This window comes from Microdochium trichocladiopsis (genome assembly GCF_020744255.1).
Source record: "Microdochium trichocladiopsis strain MPI-CAGE-CH-0230 chromosome Unknown B0I36scaffold_2, whole genome shotgun sequence".
Taxonomy (NCBI): domain Eukaryota; kingdom Fungi; phylum Ascomycota; class Sordariomycetes; order Xylariales; family Microdochiaceae; genus Microdochium; species Microdochium trichocladiopsis.
In genome coordinates, this window is record NW_025763545.1 from 4,347,544 (window position 1) to 4,361,499 (window position 13,956).

Below are 13,956 nucleotides of genomic sequence, written 5' to 3' on the forward strand. Positions count from 1 at the left end.
CTCGAGATTAATTCTCAATCTATTATTGCCATGTCTAGATATTTACTCTAGGGATTGGTTTTATACCTGAATCCCAGCTTCCTTGGACTACCCGAGTACCACAATCATGCCTCCGGAGTCCGCCGTCTGGCAGGGCGCTGGATTTGCTGTTCTGCAAGATAGATAAAGCCTGTGCAATAATACTAACACTCCGCTGTCGTTCTCTCTTTGGGATTATCATGTCTCTTGGAAGAGATATCAGTCTCGGCAATTGAGTGACTAGTTCAAGTATGTGGTGAAACTGATTGTAAGAACAGTACACCATAAGGTAAGTCAGATAGCAGTCGGATGTCTGGTAGGGGGTCGCATTACTGCAAGACTAATTCTTAGAGGTCTACGTTCTCTGTTGTGAAGTGCACGCGTTTCGGCCACGATATGGTGTCGTGCCGATAACCCCAGTACAGCCCCCATTGTCCCACTGTCTGCAGCCCCGTACTGTCCTGGGGCGGGTGAGGATTCTCCTGATCGGGGACAAAACAACCACCACGACCGAAGGGAGTTCACCGCTTGCCAGTTTCGGCGGTGTTTCCGGCGAGGTTCACTCTGACCCCAGGCCAGAGTGAGGGCATTCCCAGATAGGGGCCAAACCGGATTCTTGAGAGGGAGCCAGCCACATTGACAGCGCCCTGTTGATGCGACACTTGTGAGGGAATCTCTGATCATGGCATTATCAGTTAAATGTGTGCAAGAACGAGTGCAGAAGCGCAGGAATTCAATGGGGTGGAAAATTGTTGGAAGGTATGTCCGTGTAAGAACGGAGCCCTATAACCGCTCGACCAATAGACCAAAAGATCTAGCAGTACGCCGCACGGCGTACTTAGGGCTTCCAGTACCTTATATAGGACCGTTGAGGCCTCTGGCCTTACAACTATCCCCCCCTTCTGGGCGCTCGTCCTCGAGCGATTAGGTACCGTTAAGACCCCGAAGGATATGGCGATCCCTCTAAGCCCGGCGTAGGAGGTTTGGCGGCACCCGTACCGCGTACGGCGAACCAGCGCAGTGCGCACCTGCAGCGCCTCAGAGGGGTAGCTCCAAATTCGTGCTGGCCATTTGGCATCTGCGCTCCGAACGAGTCTCGAACCCATGTGCGTGCAAGCCCTCGCAGAGGACCTGGTGTGCGGCGTACAATTGTAAGAACGGAGCCCTATAACCGCTCGACCAATAGACCAAAAGATCTAGCAGTACGCCGCACGGCGTACTTAGGGCTTCCAGTACCTTATATAGGACCGTTGAGGCCTCTGGCCTTACAGTCCGATATAAGGATATTTATCCTTATATAAGGTGCAGGTTTGATAATAAAGGAATAAGTAAGTAAAGGAGTGTGAGAGTTACTATTAGAGTGCTCTAACTAGACTAAGTTCTAGCTATAGGAATAAGAGAGCGAAGCGACCTTATATAGTCGGTAAATAGAGTCTAGAACCTTCTAAATACTTATAAATATAGATTGGATTTATAAGTATTACTAAGCGTTGATTTATAAGCGAAAGAATCGAATAGAACCGACTAGGTTCGAGGAGGTTTAGTTGGTTTCTAAGGGCTTCGATAAGGTTCTATAGGTTACTACCGGGTAGGTCGGCTCGTAAGTACCGGGTAGGTCTCGGGTAGGCCTAACGAAGTATAGGGTAAGTCCCGGGTAGGTCTATTCGTAGTAGGTCGAAGTAAGGTAACGAACGACGGAGTCGTTCGAGGTCGGAATAGTACCGGGTAAGTTAGTACCGGGTAGGTCGATACCGGGTAGGTAGCTATTAGCTATTTCAACACTAAGCCTTGATTTATAAGCGAAAGAAACGAAAAGAACTAACGAGGCTCGAGGAGGTTTCGTCGGTTTCTAGAAGCTTTGATAAGGTTCTTATAGGTTATTCCGGGTAGGCTATTACCGGGTAGGTCTTAAGTAAGTCCCGAGTAGGTCGGCCCGTAAGTACCGGGTAGGTCCCGAGTAGGTCGGCCCGTAAGTACCGGGTAGGTCCCGGGTAGGTCGGCCTAGAAGTACCGGGTAGGTCCGCTTGAGCTCTAGGGTAGGTCCGTTCGTAATAGGTCGGAGTAAAGTAACGAACGAGGTCGGAATAGTGCCGGGTGGTAGGTATTCCCGGGTAGGTTAGTACCGGGTAAGTAGCTATTAGCTTTTTAACAAAAATCAAGTTGGATTGGTAAAGTGAAGTGGCGATGTCGCTCCGGATGCTATGAAAAATGTTGCGATGGCTTCAAGCCTTAAGTAGTACTGTACAAATATGCCCCTGATTAGACTATCCCGCACTGCCCTAATACAGTACCTCGGTACTTGCAGCACAGTTATGCACATTGTCCATCTCCACCTTATCGACACCAAGTCGGCGCCAGGCCTGCACCGCGCTGCCAGTGCCTGCGGCCTTATACTAATACTTAGATTGATTGCTAAAGTACAAAGGTAATGACCGTCTACAAGGAGACTCCTCCTGCCCTATATATCCTTTGTCCTTTATCGTGGTCATGCCATGCCTTAGCTGACGGTCATAGTGGTATGGTCGTAAGCGACAGTCTTGGCGTCCATAACGGTTATACATCTCATGCATGACCGGTGGTACTGTACCCGTGCTCCTTATCCTTATCGTAACCCTCGTTCGCGATTATATAAGAAACCTGTGACGGTATTATCGCATGATCCGCCCTTGTCCCTGGCCTGATCCTGCGGCCTAGCCATTTATGCTTCTTCCTGCGCAAACAGTCATCCCCTAGTGGTCGGGTCGTTACAGTATATAACCTGCCCTTATCCTTAGCCCGATCTTGCGACCTATTAGTCGGGTCGTCACACCGAGCGTTTCCGGCCCTGTTCAGGCCCCGTCCGGTACCTACTCCGTAAGTATCTCTTCTACCTTCTCCCTAACTAGTTAAGGCCGCGCGTAAGTAGCTTATAATATTAGTATAGAATCTTTAACGGGCAGTGCCGCGACGCTACCATCTGCTGGATAATGGCTGAACGCCTCTAAGTCAGAATCCATGCCAGAACGCGGTGATACCTCCCACACGTTGTAGACGGATACGAATAGGCTTCGGCCTCGAATCTTAGCAGGCGATTGTTCCATCTGACAGGAAGCGTCAGGTGGTATTTCGCGTATTGTAATTTGAGCACGCGTGGGATTAAATCCTTTGCAGACGACTTAGCTGTGCGAAAGGGTCCTGTAAGCAGTAGAGTAGCCTTGTTGTTACGATCTGCTGAGGGTAAGCCCTTCTTCGCCTAGATTTCTCAAGTTTTATGCCATCAGGCAGGACGGGAGGAGTTGTGACTTTTTGAGGCGTGCGGAGTGCCGGGTAGGCTGGCTCGTGGTTTTGCCTTACCTTGGGAGTTGAGCAATGAGATCCAGAGGTGCTGCGGAAGGTCCTTCAGTGGGCCGGATGTGCTGTGGATGTGCTGGAGCTGAGCTATTCTCAGCAGGCCTTCAGCTGGGTTTCCAGTGGTTCAGCAGGCAGGAGGTCCCGGGTAGGTCTTGCTCGGACTTGGGACGGGCTGGTGAGGAGCAGCACGCGTGCTGGATGAGAGAAGTGCCGGGTAGGCTGTCTCGAGGGCTACTTAGGGTAGGGTTAGTGGGTGCTTTAGTGGGTGAGTGCCCTGTAACCTAGAGGCTACAGTGGATAAGTATGCTGTAGCTGGGCTGCCACAGTGGATGCTTCAGCGGGTGGTGCTCCCGGGTAGGTCGGGTCACACTCTGGCTGGCGGACCACCAGTGGTGAAGGGGTGGGCAGCCTACCCGGCAGCTCCCGGGTAGGTCATTTTCCAACTTTGGATGCTAATTTCTCGACGACCAGACGTGCTACAGACTTCGTTCGACACTTATTTGGCTTCTATTTCTCTCAATTATACGCCCTGCAAGTTTGAGTGTGATTTGAGCATCTCTTTGTTTGCTCCCGGGTAGGTCATTTTCCAACTTTGAGTATTTTTCGGCCGATAAAGAAAGAGTGCTACGAAGGCGGGAAGACCATTTTCTGGCTTCTTGCTCTCTCAACTATCCAGAAATGATGTCAAAAGTCCGGAAATCGCGAATTCCTGGTTTTGGCCACTCAACCTGTGGGAGTGCTACAGGGTAGGCTGGTTTTCAACTTTGAGCAACAATTGTGCAACAACAAAACAAGATATGGACTTCAGGCAAGTTGCATTGGAATCCTGGCTCTCCCAAATACACGAAATACACGTAACTCAAGTTTGAGCGTGATCGGAGCACTTTTGCGTTTACTCCCGGGTAGGCCATTTTCCAACTTTGGGCAACGATTGTACAGCAACCAGACGGGATACGGACTTCGTTCAACGGCCGTTCTGCTTCGATTTCTCTCAAGTACAGGTCTTCAAAGTTTCAGGCCGAACGGACTACCTTTTTGCACGGAAAAAGTGCTCCCGGGTAGGTCAAGTTTCGACTTTGAGCGACGATGGGGCGACGACAACGTGAGGTACGGACACCAGACCACTTCCATTCTGCTGCCTATCCTCCCAAAAAGACGTCCTGAAAGTTTCAGGGGGGGTTATATTTCACGAAAATCGACTTTCCGGGAGGTGTCCCGGGTAGGCGTCTCTCGGACTCCTACAGGGTAGGTCAAAATCCGATTTCGGGCAACGATTGTGCGACGACGAGATGAGGTATGAGTACCAGACCAGGCTCGTCTGAGTGCTAATTCTCTCGAATTCACGCTGAGAAGGTTTCATTTTCATAGACAGCCTACCCGGCAGCTCCCGGGTAGGTCACTTTTCGACTTTGGATCAGGATTATGCGACGACGAGGTGAGATACCGGGCCCGGACTACCCGTATTCTAGTCCCTATCCTCCCAATAATACGGCAGTATAAGCCTTAGCCTGGTCCGGGAGTGAGCAGTCTTGTGCAAAATCCCATACAAATTCTTTTTTCGGAGTTGTGGTTTTGTGACGGGAGCCCGCACACGCATGTTCGGGTGCCAAAGAGGCCCGGTGGGTACATGAGGGGCGGGTTGAGCGCCTGTGGGGAGTGCCTCAGCGCCTGCAAGCCGTATCATACAGCGGCTCACAGCGCGTTTAGGGCCCCTCCTCGGGGAGCCTGGCCCCTAGAGCAGCGTCCCGGCCGGCACCAGGACGTAGTGCCGGGTAGGGTGGGCCAAAAACCGGCCAAATCGCCGGGTTGGCTTTCCACCTTTTACAGGGGCGCTGAAAAAACGGGAGGGTGCGCTGAGGCCTGGAAATCGGGCCCGGGAGGAGCTCGTGGGGGCGTTAAAAGGACCGCACAGCCTATCCTGGAGTGCCGGGTAAGCTCTCTCGAGCGGGCCTACCCGGGAGGAGGCTTATAGTGGGTTATAGAGGGCTAGGGCGCTGTAGCAGTGGTTTAGTGGGTGGTTCAGTGGGTGAGTGCCCTGTAAGCGGGTGCTGTAGTGAGTGCTGTAGTGAGTGTTCCAGTGGGTGGGTGCCCTGTAGGGAGGGTCCTCCAGCGGGTCTTCCAGTGGGTGAGTGCCCTGGAGCAACCCCCTAAGCGGGTGCCCCAGCCAGCCTACCCGGCAGCTCCCGGGTAGGTGACTTTTCGACTTTGGGGGGCTGCACACGGCGCTACAGCAGGGCCCAGGCTTCAGGGGGGACATTTTTGGAATCAGCAGCCTCTCAGCTACAAAAACGGCCCAGCGACCTACCCGGCACCTCCCGGGTAGGCTCTCCCAGCGGCCGACTAGAAGTAGCCCAGCAGCCGTACTAGGAGAGGTATGGAGCTGAAATTTACGTGAGAGCCTCTCGGGGAGGCAACCTACCCGGTAGGCTACTTATACCGGCAGCAGATACCCTGTAGGCTATTATAGGTGTTTTTGACATACTTGCTAGCAAGATGCTAGACAGTCCATAATAATGATGAGTGTGATTTAGAATATTGAATTAAAAAATGAGAAACTGTCGTTGTAAAATAATTCCACAACACAGGATAGCCGCAACACAGATTTAAGACTATTATTAGAATGCTCGAGTTTTCGACTATCTATGATCAAATTTTGAAGTTAATCGGATAAGTATTCGTGGAGTTGTGCCGGCCGACCTACCCGGGACCTACCCGGGACCAGGTGGGCGGCTGGTGTGCAGCCCAGTGCACCACAGCCCGCCCAGGCAGGGGTGCTCCCGGGTAGGTCAAAATCCGACTTTGCACGCCGATGCACCACGCCACAGGGCGATGCACGCTATAAATCGGGTACCATAAGAATCAGCACTCTCTCAACTTTCGAATGGTGCTCATAACAAGTCCGTAGCACCTCTGTGGCGTGAGATCTCAGGGCGGGTGTCGGAGGCGGAAATCTGAAGAGTACGTTTTGTTCCCCGTAGTGGGTTGTGGGGTCAAAATATAGTGGTTGGGGGCGCTGGGTGCAGTGTTGGGGCGGGGGGCGACAGTGAGGTGGTGCGCCGGCGAGGTGGTGGTGGTGGGTGGGCGACAGCGTGGTGCAGCGCCGACGAGGTGCTATGGTGGGTGCAGGTGGTGGTGCAGGTGCTGCGCGGTGGTGCCGGGTAGGGTGGATGGGCTGTGGTGGTGGTTTGGAAAAGTGCCACGGCCAAGTTGGCCAAAAATGTGTGTTTGGGAACTTTTTTTTGGTGTGAGTGAGCAGCCTTGGCGGTTTTCCCATACAAAATCTTTTTTCGGAGCTCAGGTTTTGGACCGCGAGCCCGCGCACGCATGGTGTGGGGCCAAGTGGGGTCGGTGGGTATATGAAAGGGCGAACAAAGGCCGGGCGAAAGCACGGCTGGAGTGCACCTCTCCACTCAGTACAGTCCGCTGGAAAGGTGCTATGGTTAGTACTGGCTCACGCTGGGGACGCCTGTGAACCCGCCTAGTAGCCGCAAGGCGAAAAGCAACCGTCTCTTATCAGCATGGTAACTGTTGCGTGGTCTTTTTTACAGCGTTGTAGCTTCGGCTCCGTAACGATTGACTCATAGCAGCTACCGACCCCCCTAGCGCACTGCGTGCAGTGTAATTCTAGGATGCCAGACAGCTTTCTAGCGTGTTTATCGCCTGATCGCAGTCGGATGGGCTCTGTGGATGTGTGGCCGCTGGCTAGACTATTACCACTAGAGTGTCGGGAGATACCCACCCAATGGCCACCTAGTGGCCTGCGGGCTGAGGTCTCCTCTTGGGGCCTGTAAATCTCACCCTCCAGCGGCTTCGGCCTCTGTAGGTGTGCGGTGGACCAGTGCTCTGGGGAATGTAGAGGGGAAAAGCGGAAGGCGGTTCATGGCGCGAAGGGCTTCTGCCCGGACACGCTGTGCCGTCTCACTACTTCACTGTAGTGTAACGATCAGTAACTAATTCTTCCGCCTGCTTCGGCAGGTGGTTGGCCAACCCCGGCGCACGATAGTTACCTGGTTGATTCTGCCAGTAGTCATATGCTTGTCTCAAAGATTAAGCCATGCATGTCTAAGTATAAGCAATTATACAGCGAAACTGCGAATGGCTCATTACATCAGTTATCGTTTATTTGATAGTACCTTACTACTTGGATAACCGTGGTAATTCTAGAGCTAATACATGCTAAAAACCCCGACTCACGAAGGGGTGTATTCTCCAAGGCCTCCTGCCATCCAATGATTAGCTCGTGCCAGCATATGTAATGCCTGTCATCCACCGCTGCTCTCTTACCATCGCCAAAGGTCCTCCCAGGTAGGACCGCTCGTGCCACATGTGAACGCCTCTCGTCCCCATCGCTAGTGATCATGCCGCTCCACGCAAGGAATCAACGCTTCCACCGGAATCTCCTCGTCTGCCGACTCATCCTGTGCTTCCACCAGCCCCTCCGGCGCAACCATGACCTCGGCTCCCCTCGTAGTAGACTGTCGCCCTTTCCCCTCCCGGGATCGCACCGCCCCGCGTGCCTGGAAATACGCTCGTCGCCCCGCCGACTACAACGTTAGCCACTGCCGTGACCACTTCCTGACGGCCTCCGCCAACATCCGCCCCACGAGGTCGGATAGTCAAGGTAAGACCTACTCGAATCTTCGGCCCCTCCTTCCCAGTCGTGCTCCCTACGGAAGACATCGTTCCACAGCCTCGCCCTGCAACTAGCAAGTATCACTCCGTCACGTCAGCCTCCGTCCGACAACGACTACTATCTCGGCATCCTGCCATCTCACAGCGCTGCAACGCACCCCCGTGCACTGCATCCATCCAGGACGTTCACCTCCGGCAAACACATACCAACGTATCCTACCGCTCCCGCAACACCTCACTCCGTTCTTATCGCCCCGCTGCTGTTTTCCGCCGGAAAATGAAAAGAAGGAAGAAGAGAAATCCTTTGCTCTCTCCTGGGGAGGGCCTCAGCCCTCCCTTATGTAAATCCATGTGGGTCTCTGGTTTGCCCACCAGAGCCCTAAAAGGGTAACCAGACTGGGCCAGCAGGCCCAGTTCTGATTGGAAGGTAAGCGGGGGGTCAGGACCCACCCGCGTCAACGGTCAACGCCCATCTTACAAGTGAATCATACAGAGCTCGCACCAAATGCTCGCTAGATGGGCGTTCTGATTCGCTCAAATCGCGAAATATTCCCTGTCGTATCCACTTTGGTCAACGAACTTCGTTGACGACGACCCCTTGGCTCGCCGTCGCCTCGTCCGTCTGTTGGTCACGCGCCATGCCACCTTCGGCGTCAGCCACGCTCCCACACTCTGTGTTTGTTGTTGCATAGCCATGGTTTCTCTCTGTGAGTAGAAAATATGATTTCATCATCTCACTTCCGTGTATTAAGCAGCGTCGCTACGCTCGAGCTGCACAGGGCTGCCGCCCCGTACCCCGCGGATCCGGAACTCTAGCTCTCTTTTTAAGGAATTTATCGGTACCAGACCGAAAGCATGCTTGAAGGCACGCATCTTTGTGGGGTGAAGCCACAACTTGTGACTGTTAGTGCATCTCACGATGATTACTGGTGTTTCGCACACTACTTTCATTGCATCACTCCGCTCTTCTGGTTGTTCCACTACACATTTCATTTGATTGTTCATCTACTTGGTTGTTCCACGATGCACTTCGTCTACTATTCATCACTCATTTCATTTGCTCATTTGTTCATGTCACAGATCATTTCATTCACTGCAGTTCTACTTCCTAGTTGCACAGCCTCCTGCCCGAGTAAAGGACACCGTCCTGTCCTACAAGGATCATGGTAATACCGATGCATCGCACGATGTTCTCCGGCGCACAGCACCAGAGGAAGAAAGGAGGAAAGAAGGGAAAAGGCTTCGCCACCTCACCTACCTGGTCTGAACACACCTCTCCCTCTCCCGGGAAGAGAGAATAGCACCCAAGAGAAGAATCCTCCCTCATGACAACGCACCTCCACGGTACAACCCGTGCATCCACCCGGAAGAACCCTCTGCTAGGGATCTGGCTCCTCGTTCTCTTGTCCTCCTGCCCGCAAGTCGGAAGCACTGGGCTGTTTCGGCACACATGCCTTCAAGCAAGCCAAAGGCTGGCGAACATCTCCACGCCGCCTCTCACGGCAGCACCTTCGCGCTCCTGACTCTACTGCCGCTTGCCCCCGCTCGCGGCTCACAGACAGCCTGTCGGACTGACTTCCACTGCCGAACCAAGGTCGTTGCTCCAACCAGACGCCCATGTCCTCCTGCGACACACTCTCCACTAGAGCTCGTCCCTCGCCCGCCTGTGCTAGCGCACGCAACCACTGACGCACACTCTCACCCTGCCCACTCCGCTCGGGCAGAACAATAACAGTCAAAGACCACACATCTCCGCCCTCCTGGCCACAAGAGAAGAGACCATCCTGTTCCTTCCTGACGAACCACCGCGAGGCACAAGTGCCCAGCCGTCGGTACCACACACCGACATCTGCACTCCGTCCAAGGAGAGTAGTAACGATCCTCCAGTCCCCGTCCCGCTCTCGCACCTCTGTCTCCCCAGACAAGATAGAAGCCGCACTTACCCGTGCCCGCATCTCCAAGTAAAGGCTGCCCAGCCTTGTCAGGACTCGAATAGATCCCTCGTCCCCAACGATACCTGCCCTCCGGAAGGCAGCGTCCATCCTGGTTCCAAGGAAAGAGAAAAAAAAGAAAAGTGCACAACGATCCCCTGTTGTGGTACTCCGTCTGCCGCTCTGCTGTTTTCCTCCAAGAATGAAGGAAAGAAGGAAGAGAATGTCTGCACCCCATCCATCTCTTGGAAGGGCCCCAGCCCTTCCTTTAGTATCTTCGAAGGTGGTAGAAACTGACCCAGTTTCGTCCCAAATAGGTAACCAGACTGGGCCAGCAGGCCCAGTTCTGATTGGAAGGTAAGCGGGGGGTCAGGACCCACCCGCGTCAACGGTCAACGCCCATCTTACAAGTGAATCATACAGAGCTCGCACCAAATGCTCGCTAGATGGGCGTTCTGATTCGCTCAAATCGCGAAATATTCCCTGTCGTATCCACTTTGGTCAACGAACTTCGTTGACGACGACCCCTTGGCTCGCCGTCGCCTCGTCCGTCTGTTGGTCACGCGCCATGCCACCTTCGGCGTCAGCCACGCTCCCACACTCTGTGTTTGTTGTTGCATAGCCATGGTTTCTCTCTGTGAGTAGAAAATATGATTTCATCATCTCACTTCCGTGGTTATTCGCCACGTCGCTACGCTCGTGTGGCACAGGGCTGCCGCCCCGTACCCCGCGGTTCCGGAAAGGAAGTACCTCTTTTTAACATTACTAGCGGTAATCGTAGGGTAAAAGCATGCTTACACAGCACGCATGGTCCCGGGAGAAGCGAGGCACACTTGTTGGTGCCGTCGAAGGGGGTAGGAGCTTAGGGTTAGAAAAAAGGGAGCGCCCCAGCGCGACCCAGGGCCTCTAGAAAAGATACTTTGGTCACTCTGTTTGTTCCAAGTGCACTCATTCCATTCATTTGTTTATTCTACAAGTTCATTCATGTGGTTACTGTTTGGTTCAATCACGCTGTTCATTACATTACTCGCTGTACATTTCGCTTCGTGGTGTAGCAAGCCCAGCTAGTGGGACTCCGTCACCTGCCAAGGGTAAACATCCATCCAACCTGTATGAATTTCCTCCCATCCGTGCACGGATCCAGGATCACGGGGAAGGCGCAAAGCAACACTGCTATTTGCATACCTCGTAGGCGACACTCGACAAGTCGCTCGACATCCATCCCCACCCCTCACGGGAGGGTACGAACACTGGCCATCTGCAAGGCCACAATAACCGGACGGGCCCCGTCCATGCGCACCCACGCGTGCAGATCCCCCCAGAATCCAAGACAACTAGAAGATAAACCTCCTCGTTCTCCTCCTCCGGCGTCCCTTCGGTCCTGCTGCCACTCTCATCAGCATCAAAGTGAGGTCTCGCCCTGCCGAGACAAACCCCCTCGACACGACATGTCCACCGAGGCCGTGCACAACAAGCGCACGACAGACGCACAACAGCAGGAAGACACCACCGTCTCCTGCATACACATAGGGACGTGGGGACACCCCACAACAACATGACCGCTCCACGCGCACCGAAAGGTCCCCGCACAATACGAGTGACTCCGACGCAAGTTCGCCTCCTGCGACTCCTCCACCACATGGAGGGGATTGAAGCAAGCCGCCCGGCGGCAAAGATGAGAAGCTACCATGCCACGCAGCACATCCCGCCCATGCCAGGCCGTGAAGGCAACCCGATGCAGAAGCACGCTGATCTTACCCTCCGGTGTCGTCGCGCACGCACTCCCATAGCCGCCCCGCGTCAGGCTGCTCTTCGCCAGCCAGCAACCCGTCTCCGAAAAGTCGATCTCCTCCCGGACAAACATCCTTCCCAACACCCGTTGGCACACGCCCACTCCCGGGCTCTCGTGGTACAGTCGCACTCGCGACATCTCCTCCCCAGGAGAGAAAGAGCACACTATCCGTCCGTATGCCTCACCCGGCATCCCATCCTCCGGAAAGAAAGAAAAAAGACAACGCTCCCCTCTGTTGTCGACTCCGTGTCCCCGCTCCGCTGTTGTTTCTCTCCGAGGAAAAAGAAAGAAGAGAATTGCCAGTCCCTGTTCATCTCTAGAAGGGGCCGCAGCCCCTTCTCTTGTATCTTCGAAGGTGGGTACCAGTGTGCCCACTGGATACCCTTTTAGGTAGTCGGAACTGGGCCACCAGGCCCCGTTCCTATAGGTCAGCCAGTCGGGGTCCAAGGACCCACTCTGTCAACGGTCAACGCCCATCTTACAAGTGAATCATACAGAGCTCGCACCAAATGCTCGCTAGATGGGCGTTCTGATTCGTCCAAAGGCCAAATTATTCCCTGTCGTATCCACTTTGGTCAACGAACTTCGTTGACGACGACCCCTTGGCTCGCCGTCGCCTCGTCCGTCTGTTGGTCACGCGCCATGCCACCTTCGGCGTCAGCCACGCTCCCACACTCTGTGTTTGTTGTTGCATAGCCATGGTTTCTCTCTGTGAGTAGAAAATATGATTTCATCATTTTACTCTCGTAGTTATTCGCCACGTCGCTACGCTCGTGTGGCACAGGGCTGCCGCCCCGTACCCCGCGGTTCCGGAAAAGAAGTACCTCTTTTTAACATTACTAGCGGTAATCGTAGGGTAAAAGCATGCTTACACAGCACGCATGGTCCCGGGAGAAGCGAGGCACACTTGTTGGTGCCGTCGAAGGGGGTAGGAGCTTAGGGTTAGAAAAAAGGGAGCGCCCCAGCGCGACCCAGGGCCTCTAGAAAAGTCACTGACTCGGCATGCACTCATTTCATCTCGTTCATTTATTGTTCCAGTTCATTTGTTCATTTCATTCATTGTTTGTCTGGTTCCATCACTCTGTTCTTTTCACTCATGCTATCGCGTGATGCACTACACATGAAACTCGGCACAGCCCCCGCGTCACTCGTCTGCCACCTACACTGTTGGTAAAGACCCCGCCTGGTTCTTGGTGCACGCCATCTGCGCACCAGTAGTTGATCTGTGAAGCCAACGAAAGAGCAGCCCTGCTCCGGCCTCCACCTCAGTGGAATGAAGAATCTTGGCAACCATCCGTATGGTCATCAAAGCATAGGCCATGCTGGCCAGGTGCCACTGCCTCTGCGTGCAGTGTGCATCGAATAAGTGTCGCAGGTCCTCCAACCGGCCCACCGGGTCAGACGACGAGTGCCTCCAGCACCCAGGACAAGAGGAGCTACCGCCCCGCAGAACACCCGCGACGCGCTCACCCAGAAGATCCGCCTCCGTAACACCGCGCTGCTCCACCATCGTCATGGCCGAAAGAGTGTATGCCGCCGTGCACACAAGGAAGTCCCTGTACATAGCCTCTCGATCGAGGGGGATCGAGACACCGGGTCGACTATCCAAAGCCCACTCGTGGTCCCGCGCCCAGCGCAGAAGCGAAGTAGACAACAGCCGCTCCGCAGAAGAAGAAACGCACTCAGACCCTGGCTGAGCACATAACGCCGACACATGATCCAACATGGCCTGCAGCTCTCCGAGGACGCCCGAGCGGACAGCAGGATCCCCCTTCTCAACCTGTTCCAGACGGTCCCATACCCTCTGGGTTAGTCCAACGAAATGTCTCCCCACCTCCCGTGGCTCAGGGCTCGTCTCCTCCGCCCCTGCATCCTTCTCCCACACCATCTCCCTGGTTGTCCCTCCACGGTAGTGTTTCCCGTGGAGTAAAGGGGAAAAGAAGAGAGGAAGCCCCCAGGCTTCCGTCTGTCCTCACCAAGTCTGTCTGTTCATGCACCCCAAAGGTGCACAAACAAGGAAGGCAAACGCCTTCCTCTACCTCCTTCTCCGAAGAGAAACAAGACAATCTCCAATCCTTCCCACACATGGAGGAAGGGAAGTGCACACCCTCCGGTCGTGTGGCCAGTCCCTGCTGTCGCGCCGCGTGTTCCCCCGGGGAAAAAGGAAAGAAGAAATGAAATCCTCTGCATTCTTCCAGGAGGGCTCCCGCCCTCCCTTTGTACTTTCAAGGTTGGTCCAAACTGACCCAGTTT

General features: G+C 54.2%; 2 protein-coding genes across 2 annotated transcripts; both read right to left on the reverse strand.

Moving 5' to 3' along the window:
* Positions 1-11,067: 11,067 nt before the first annotated feature.
* On the reverse strand, positions 11,068-11,984 carry B0I36DRAFT_78785 (uncharacterized protein). Its single transcript, XM_046163369.1, has one exon. It carries the CDS (start codon positions 11,893-11,895, stop codon positions 11,314-11,316), a length of 582 nt encoding a protein of 193 aa, XP_046017527.1. The 5' UTR covers positions 11,896-11,984; the 3' UTR covers positions 11,068-11,313.
* A 751-nt stretch (positions 11,985-12,735) lies between these two features.
* B0I36DRAFT_316149 (uncharacterized protein) lies at positions 12,736-13,879 on the reverse strand. The gene has a single exon (XM_046152966.1). It carries the CDS (start codon positions 13,589-13,591, stop codon positions 12,863-12,865), a length of 729 nt encoding a protein of 242 aa, XP_046017528.1. The 5' UTR covers positions 13,592-13,879; the 3' UTR covers positions 12,736-12,862.
* Between the last annotated feature and the right edge of the window lie 77 nt (positions 13,880-13,956).